Source organism: Acartia tonsa, chromosome 15 (genome assembly GCF_053477335.1).
Source record: "Acartia tonsa isolate MP-2025a chromosome 15, ASM5347733v1, whole genome shotgun sequence".
NCBI classification, from domain to species: domain Eukaryota; kingdom Metazoa; phylum Arthropoda; class Copepoda; order Calanoida; family Acartiidae; genus Acartia; species Acartia tonsa.
Window position 1 is genome coordinate 13,270,372 of NC_137274.1, and position 9,775 is coordinate 13,280,146.

General features: G+C 34.3%; 1 protein-coding gene across 1 annotated transcript in view; it reads right to left on the bottom strand.

Annotated features, from left to right (window-relative positions):
* PlexB (plexin B) overlaps positions 1-9,775 on the bottom strand; it is a 69,590-nt gene that overhangs the window by 50,308 nt on the left and 9,507 nt on the right. The window contains exons 2-5 of the mRNA XM_080149735.1: positions 4,905-5,399; positions 3,101-3,196; positions 879-942; positions 264-355 (exon numbers count right to left, since the gene is read on the bottom strand). Coding sequence (XP_080005861.1) covers positions 264-355; positions 879-942; positions 3,101-3,196; positions 4,905-5,202 — 550 coding nt within the window. The 5' untranslated portion in view covers positions 5,203-5,399. The remainder of the gene's footprint in view (positions 1-263; positions 356-878; positions 943-3,100; positions 3,197-4,904; positions 5,400-9,775) is intronic.

Sequence of the window (9,775 nt, forward strand, 5' to 3'; positions counted from 1 at the left end):
GGATAATTATATAAAATAAAATATTATTGTCAAAGAAAAGTTATAAATCAGCATGATTTAAATGGTCGTACAGGCTTTCTGGTAACAATTATAGAGTTGCTACGCTTCCTTAATCGTACATAACTGTTACAGGAATCATCCTGCAAAGTTTGAAAACGATAGGACAATTCTGACATGCCTAAATTAACGAAAATTAACAGTTCCGGACGTACGGACGGACCGACCCTAACTATAGAATAAATCTTCGCTTTTAAAACTCCTACCTATAAAACCAATTGTAGAGGCTTTTTTAGTATTAGCTGCCACCAACTGGGACATTTCTTCTGGCTCAGAGGTTATATCTGACAATTTGTATCTAAAAAAACAATGTAAAAAAAAATAGCCAAAAACCTGAGGTTAATTCTTAAAAAAAACTTTTGCCTCACTAAAATCAGTTTGCCCCACTAAAATTTTAGTGAGGCAAAATTATCCCCTCTAAATTTTTAGCGAGCCTCACTGATTTTAGTGAATTCACCTCTGTTAAAAAGCAGTCCGACCGCCAAGGATGTTTTATAGTTTATTGTGCTCCTTAATGATGGGAATGTTGTCAAAAAGTTTCAGTCATGAATCTTGAAAAGGAGCCGAGAAAATCAGCTTCCTCCAACTTTTTCTTTTACGGGCGGATTAGGTGTTTAATAATTCAGGTCTTTAGTAGGATTAGGTCTTTTAATGGATTAGGTCAATTGTCTGATTAGGTCTTCAATAATTTAGGTCTATTAAAGGATTAGGTCTTTAGTAGGATTAAGTCTTTTGTAAAATTAGGTCTTTTATAGGATTATGTCTTTTGTAGGATTAGGTCTTTTTTAGGATTAGGTATTTTGTATGATTATAATGCTTACCTAGTACAGACTCCTTGCCTGACTGACCCACAAGCCAATAAATTCTCGTTCCCGTGGTCAATAACTGAAAAAAATATAAATCCTATTATATAAAGTAGTAAACTTTTTTTCTGAAGAAACGGATCTGGCTTACCGAGAAACCGATAAAGTTCTACTTTACAGTGAAGCTTCTTATAGGTCTTGAATTGGTTTTAGAATATTTTATGTTTTATAAATATGTCTGGGTACCTATTATAGTTTTAGGCTATTTTTCTGCCCTTCCATATTACTTCGAGTACAGAGCCTCTAGATGCTAGGGGCGTAGCTGCTATTATATTAATACAGAAATTGTATGATTTCTATTATGTATCGATTTATATATCCTAACATAAAAGTATTAAGATGATTGATTGTCTGTCTGTATGTCTGTATCGAAAAATGTGACTACTCGCCGGACCAACATGGCTATCCTTTACAGTGAAACTTCCCGAAAAGAAAAAAATATAAGCTGGTATTAGAGGCCTCTAGGGGCGTATCCATTATCATATTAATAAACTAGTGGCAACGCTTCTAGAGGCCTCTAATGGCACTTGAGAGGGTGTGGTGATGCCCTCCCCGAAATAGTTATAAACCTCCCATGAAAATATCAGAAAATACATTGTAGAGGAGAACCTTATCTGTTCAGCTGTTAGCAAGGTTATTTGGTATACACACACAAACATAAAACCTGTTACTTTATTATAAGGATTAGATCCTATGTTACACACAGACAGACATAGATCCTGTTACTTTATTATAAGGACTAGATCCTATGTTACACACAGACAGACTTAGATCCTGTTACTTTATTATAAGGACTAGATCCTATGTTACACACACACAGACATAGATCCTGTTACTTTATTATAAGGACTAGATCCTATGTTACACACAGACAGACATAGATCCTGTTACTTTATTATAAGGACTAGATCCTATGTTACACACAGACAGACATAGATCCTGTTACTTTATTATAAGGACTAGATCCTATGTTACACACACACAGACATAGATCCTGTTACTTTATTATAAGGACTAGATCCTATGTTACACACAGACAGACATAGATCCTGTTACTTTATTATAAGGACTTGATCCTTTAGTACACACAGACAGACATAGATCCTGTTATTTTATTATAACTAAGGACTAGATCCTATGTTACACACAGACAGACATAGATCCTGTTACTTTATTATAAGGACTAGATCCTATGTTACACACACACAGACATAGATCCTGTTACTTTATTATAAGGACTAGATCCTATGTTACACACAGACAGACATAGATCCTGTTACTTTATAATAAGGACTAGATCCTATGTTACTCACAGACAAACATAGATCCTGTTACTTTATCATAAGGACTAGATCCTATGTTACACACAGACAAACATAGATCCTGTTACTTTATTATAAAGACTTGATCCTATGTTACACACACACAGACATAGATCCTGTTACTTTATTATAAGGACTAGATCCTATGTTACACACAGACAGACATAGATCCTGTTACTTTATAATAAGGACTAGATCCTATGTTACTCACAGACAAACATAGATCCTGTTACTTTATCATAAGGACTAGATCCTATGTTACACACAGACAAACATAGATCCTGTTACTTTATTATAAAGACTTGATCCTATGTTACACACAGACAAACATAGATCCTGTTACTTTATTATAAGGACTTGATCCTATGTTACACACAGACAAACATAGATCCTGTTACTTTATTATAAGGAATGGATCCTTTTATACACACACAAAGACAAAGATCCTGTCACTTGATTATAAGGACTTGATCCTTTAGTACACACAGACAGACATAGATCCTGTTACTTTATTATAAGGACTTGATCCTTTAGTACACACAGACAGACAAAGATCCTGTTACTTTATTATAAGGACTAGATCCTATGTTACACAGACAGACAAACATAGATCCTGTTACTTTATTATAAGGACTTGATCCTTTAGTACACACAGACAGACACAGATCCTGTTACTTTATTATAAGGACTTGATCCTTTAGTACACACAGACAGACAAAGATCCTGTTACTTTATTATAAGGACTAGATCCTATGTTACACAGACAGACAAACATAGATCCTGTTACTTTATTATAAGGACTTGATCCTTTAGTACACACAGACAAACATAGATCCTTTATTATAAGAATAATTTTACCTAGAAGCTTCATATAATTATCCGTAGTCATAAGATCTTGTGCTCTGTCGCTGCCGCAGCCGCTGGGTCCACACAGGTGAGAATCTTCCACAGGTCCTAAATAGATAAACTTATAATGCTGGATCAAGGAGTCTTATCATAATCCTAGAAACCAGAAGATCAAGGAACCTTGTAATAATCCTAGGAACGAGAAAGCAATCGTCACCAACAATTCACCATAATCTGCACGAGGGGGGGGGGGGGGGGTTGAATTAGATATCCTTTTTTGTTTTAAAAATAAATCAATAAATCAGAAAGGAAGGAGACAATGGGCTGTTTATTAAACTAGTCCCCAAAGTTTTATATTAACGTTTTCTTATTTGTTGGCTTAACAACTATGAGATCTTTGATTAGTTTAGGTCATTAGTTCAAACGTTTCAACTACTTATTTCTACAGTGCAGCGGTAATTCTGTGTATCATCATTGTGGATGTACATCATTTATAGGCCATTGTCTTATCACTTTGGTTCCTGGAAATTAATGTAGTAGGTCCTTACATCAAAAATTTAATTGGAAGAATCCAGCCATATTATTATTGATTACAACTTGTACACAATTGAGTACCAAAAAAATCATAGATATAAAACAGAAAAAAACGGGTTTTAATCTTATATTTCTTGCAATTTAATATCCGGGGAAAACTGTCTATGATACAATGCGATCAATAACTCTTAGTCTATACGTTTATACTAGTTGCACTGCCTCTATCATCTAGGGGAGAACAGAAAAATAGCCTAAAACCCCCATAAACATTTATACATCTTCCATGAGAAGCATAAGTCCTTCGGGCCAGCATTTTTTTGTCAGATAATAAAAGTAAAGTAAAGAGTAGCTTTGCTACTACTAATAATAAGACCACCTAATATGAATTTCCCCAACTGCAATGCTATTTAGATAACTAAAATATGCTCAGTTTAAAAGGACTGTACTGGACAAAAAAAAGACTAACATCTATCTATAAATATAAAGGAATAAGAAATTTGATGAGTAGTATGCTTTTTCTGTCTGTAGCGAAGGATCTCGCTAACCACTAAACCATTATGATTCTTCTTTATAGTAAAGCTTCTTATAGGTCCGGGGGGATGGTATCTCCACCCTCCCAATAAAAAAGACCATCAAGAATTTTTTACTTTTTCTTTTAAAATCCAAATTGAAGTTTAGGGTGGAGGGTCGTCGCGCCTTTTACCCTCCTTTTGCCCCTAGAGGCTTCTAGGGGGTGTAGCTTCAAGTATAAAATATAATATGTAGAAAGTATTTTTATATAAAGACAGTCCTTTCTAGGAATTCAAAAATTTCTGTGGGGAATTTTTATTATGACTCAAAAATATCCCAATGTTTCTTATTCTTAACTGGCAGAGAGGTAGGGGACAAAGGGTTGTTTACTCAAGTCCCCAAAGTTTTAAATGTTTTCTTATTCGTTGGCTTTACATTTTTGGGAACTATTATTGAATTTTATTTTACAAACGATTCAACAAATAATTGTAATCTCAAGAAGGGGTAATTTTGCATATCATCATAAATTAATCGACCATTGTCTTATCCCTTTAGATCCCTGCTTAACATAAAACAAGAATATAATCTTATGCTATTATTGTCCAATGAAATTGAAATTTTTTATTTTAATGTCTGCAGAGAGATGTCTATAATACGATGCGATAAATAACTAGTACAATAATTTTATTGGTAAGGCGCCTAGCTAAACAAACTAATTAATCCTATATTTTTTATTTTAATATCCGCGAAAAGCTGTCTATAATACTATTACCTGTCTCAATCCTGTGCTTAAGCCGCAGCTGGCTGTCCAACTGGTATAACACATTGCCGCCGGCCAGATAGATATCCCCGCCTTTCCCGCTGTGCCACCGCCGCAAGGCCTGCCGCCCACCGCCGTCCGCCAAATCAACCGCAACATGCGATAAATTCAACGGGCCGTTGTGCTCAAATTCTGCTAGAACTTTCCGCGAACTTTGACTGTTTGCCGCGGTTATTAATATAAGAATAACTGCTAGCATTTTGGGCCGGAAAAAACGGCATTTATAAGGAAATTTTACTAATAACGTCATTTTAATTACTTCATTTCACAAATATTTTAATTCATCACTATTCAATTAATATAACTTAGGGCATTTTTAACTAAAAAAATTCCCAGATTTTTTTTTATAAATCCACCAAAACTTTTAACTTTTCGTTCACATTTCTTGTCATTTTTGAGGAGTTGTAGTTTAATTTTGTAGGACTCGAGTAATTTTCATTCACTTATCTGAAAAAATAATAAAATATTTAGTTTTCATGGACTATAAACTCTAAAGGACGTGCAATAAAATGCAGATTTTTTAAATTCAAATTGCGCGGCTTGTGTTAATAGTAGAAAAATGTTACGCATACCGTTAGAACGGCTGAGAAGTCTATTTTTTTGGGAGTATAAGAACGATTCCTCTGCTACGTATAGTTAGGGAGCTACGTGTTAAAATGTCCCAACTGACTTAAAACTAAAACTTGCGAATAAAGTTTGGGACATTTTACCACAAGCCGAGCAATTTGAAATTTAAAAATGTACGCAGTTCTATTCTCTAATATTTAGTAGGTTAAAATATACTCGCAAGTCAAGTTTTACGTCAGTTGGGACATTTTAACACGTAGCTCCTAAACTATGCGTAGCAAAGGAATCATTTTTATATTTCCTAAAAATAGACTTCTTAGCAATTCTAACGGTATGCATAACAATTTTCTAATATTAACACAAGCCGCACAATTTGAATTTTAAAAATCTACGCATTTTTTGCTCACCCTTTACCTATAGAATGTATAGGCATTATTTTCCAGTATGACTTAGAAACCGATTAATATCCGCAGGATTACAACCGGTTCTCAGCCATACTGAAAATTCATGTATATCATCGTAATACAGACAATTTTCAACGAATAGTTTATAATAAAAATAATAAACTTTATTAGGTACCAGTTTTGATGGCCCGGTCCTTCGGTCCCTCGGGGCTAACAAAACTGATTTTAACCTTATATTTTTTTAGTTTAATATCCGCGGAAAGCTGTTTATTATACAATGCGATAAATAACTATTTCAAAATTTTAATTGGTGAAAAAAGTAAATGATTAATTTTCAAAAGGCATAAAAATGTTTTTTTTTACCAGGAATTTTGTTGAATAAGAAAACAAGGAGGGAAAAATCCATCTTAGCGTAGTAAATGAACACAATATATACTAGAGGTTACGCCCCTAGAGGCCTAGAGAGGGGGAAGGTTATTACAGAAATAATCAAGGCAAATTTGAAATCGCTAGGACAATTTTAACATGCCAAAATTAACGACTGACTTGCCGAATATTTTTAGAAAAGCTTTGCTTTTAGAAATAAATCAATTAGAGCATGAAAATTAAATAAAACAATATCAAATTCTTAGTCTAAATAATCTTTATATGAAAACAAGGATGACAACATCCATAAAAGCGAAGCACTAAAACGGAAGGACAAACGGACATTAACACTTGTATAATGTCACAACTGAATAATCAGAATATAAATGTATAAGAGTCGAAGCAAAATTGTAAGTAAAGGGGGGAGGCGAAAGTGACACTTTTTGAAACCAAAACTAAAAGTAAACAAAGGAACTCAACTTAAAAAAAGAGTTACAGGTCTGAGATTTTGCATGGCAGTTGCTTTATAGGGGTAAAATATGGAACTGCGAGGAAACGGCGGCGCAACCGCCAAAAACCGCCGTTTCCCGCCGAATTTTTTTTTGCCTTTTCTCGGCGGTTTTCTGCGGTTGCGACGCCGTTTCTTTACAGTTCCATATTGTACCCCTAAAAAGCAACTGCCATGCAAAATGTCAGACCTGTAACTCTTTTTTTAGTTGAGTTCCTTTAACTTTTAGTTTTGGTTTAAAAAAGTGTCACTTTCGCCCCCTCCCTTTGTTGAAAAACTGCTTGATACAGAATAATGTATAATGTTTATGGGCATATTTACTTTTTTAGGACTTGATTATAGAGTTGCTTCGCTTTTAATATTGTACTTTATTGTAACAGGAATAAGTATACCAAAAATCAGATCAATCTGATAATTAGATCACATAAAAATTTGTTGTTAAAAAAGTTAAAAATCAACCTGTTTAAAATGGACGCACGGACATTCTGGTAACGATAATAGAGTTACTACGCTTTCTAAATCGTACCTAACTACTACCGGAATCATTATACAAAATTTGAACTCGAAAGGATAATTCTAACATGCCTAAATTAACGAAAAAAGCTATTCGTTCCAGACGAACTGACCGAACCTAATTATAGAAAAGCTTCGCTTTTAAAAAGTAATATACAGTCCAATGTCTTCTCCCCCCTCCTTGTGATTATGTTAATCTTAAATAAATAGAAAAACAAGGATGAATTCATCAACATTTACTCGAAGCGAAGCTCAACAATAAAGAAAATATATGTAGCGGACAGAGGAACGGACAAGAATTAACCAGTGTGGCGTCCACAGCTATTGAAGGAAAAGTTTAAACAGTTTTACTTTTACCCAAATTGGTACTAATATTACCCCTCCCTTTTAAACGAATAGCAAAACGAGTTTAAAATCATTTACAGATTCATGTCCCATTCCTTCCTGAATTTACCATTCCATATAGCTTGGTCTTTTTTTAAGCAAAGCTTTTCTATAATTAGGGTCGGTCGGTCCGTCTGTCAGTCAGTCCGTCCGAGACGGATAGTTTATTTCGTTAATTGAGGCATGTTAGAATTGTCCTATCGATTTCAAACTTTGATTCCTGTAGTAGTTAGGTACGATTTAGAAAGCGTAGCAACTAGCAACTCTATAATCGTTACCAGAATGTCCGTCCGTTCATTTTAAACATGTTGGTTCTTTTAACAACAATTTTTTATGTGAAATAATCATCTGACATTCTACAAGAGTTAATGTTCGTCTGTCATACCGTTTCAGAGCTTCGCTTTCATGGATGTTGTCATCCTTGTTTTACAATGTTTTCTTGGGGTTGGGAGATTTTTCAGGGATATTTAGGGATAAGACAATGGATGATAAAGTATGTCATTGATTGTAAATAAAATAACTCTCTTTCTAGATTAAAACAACATAAAAGCGAAGCTCTGAAATGGAAGGACAAACGAACATTAACACTTGCATTAACAGTGCATGTCAGAACTGAATAAACTGAATATAATATAAATTTTGTATAAACTAATACACATGTCTATACAAAATTGTAAGTAAATTTGTTGCAAAACTGATTAAATAGGTACATGTTACTGTTTAAGGACATACTGACGTTTTTAGGACTTGATTATAGAGATACTTCGCTTATAACACTATATTCTAACTGAAGAACCAGCATGCAAAGTTTGTAATCGATAGAACAATTCTAACCTGTTTAAATTAACGAAAAGAGCTAACTGAAACGGACTTACGGACGAACCGACATAATTAATGAAAAGCTAACAAATCAATATTTATTGAAAATACCTAAACCATTTCAGCCAACAAATACGAAAAAACGTGGTTACAAAATGAGTATAATTAACAGTCATATGTTCCCTTCCTCCCTGGGAGCTGTTTGATCTGTAAAGAGTATTTGGTATAATTGGAGGGGGATGTTGACGGCGGGAGAGGGTTATACAAATAAATATTATTTTTATTGACAGGATGGACATTAATAAAATACCATTTCTTGATGTCGTTCGCGTTCATACGCAATGATGGGAAAGTGACGCGAATTCCAGATTAGATTTCGCGATTTGATAAAAAATATCATAATGAATTAGACAATCTTGCAAGCATCGCTTTTATCTTGTAGAGAAAATAAGTAAATCAAATTGCGAAAACTGAGATATGAAATTTGAGCCACTCTTCCAAAATTGCGTACGACAGCGTACTACTTCTAGAAGCGGCATTTTATTACTGTCCACCTATTGGAGGAGAGATGCTTGTAGGGGGGGGGGGATTGGCCCTATCGTTGTGTTGACAATAAATATTCACCTGGTCAGGGATCTAAAGGGATAAGACAAATGCCGATAAATTGATGTACATCCCCAATGATAATACACAAATCTATCCTTTCTGTATATTACAATGGTTAAAATATTTAAACATTCAACTAAATGAAACAACCGATTAAAAATACAAGTCCTACAGTTATTGATCCAACGAATAAGAAACGTTTTTATAAAACTTTGAGGACTAGTGTAATAAACAACCCATTGTCCCCTCCCTCCCTTGTTGTTTAGAGTTTCATTTACAACAATGGTACTTTGATCTTACGCCAGATTTTCATGTTCTCTAATAAATTGCAAAACGCCGCGGGCTAAAATAATGGTACTCCTTCTTGATGAACAAACTGTCCGATAAAAGAGTTCTTTGTTAGCATGCTAAATAATTGACGATAATCTTTTCCCTGTCATAATATCCACGTATATTCTACATCCATTTTGGATAAAGAGGGGGGGGGATTTTTGTCTATTGTTCTATCCCTAAAGACCTGCTTGGCAGGACGGGAGGGGACACTGGGGCTGCTTATTACACTTGTCCCAAAATGTTTACAATAACGTTTTCTTATTCGTTGGTTTAACATCTTTAGGTACTTTCTTTGAGTTTTGATTGGTTAGTTCATAAAGTTA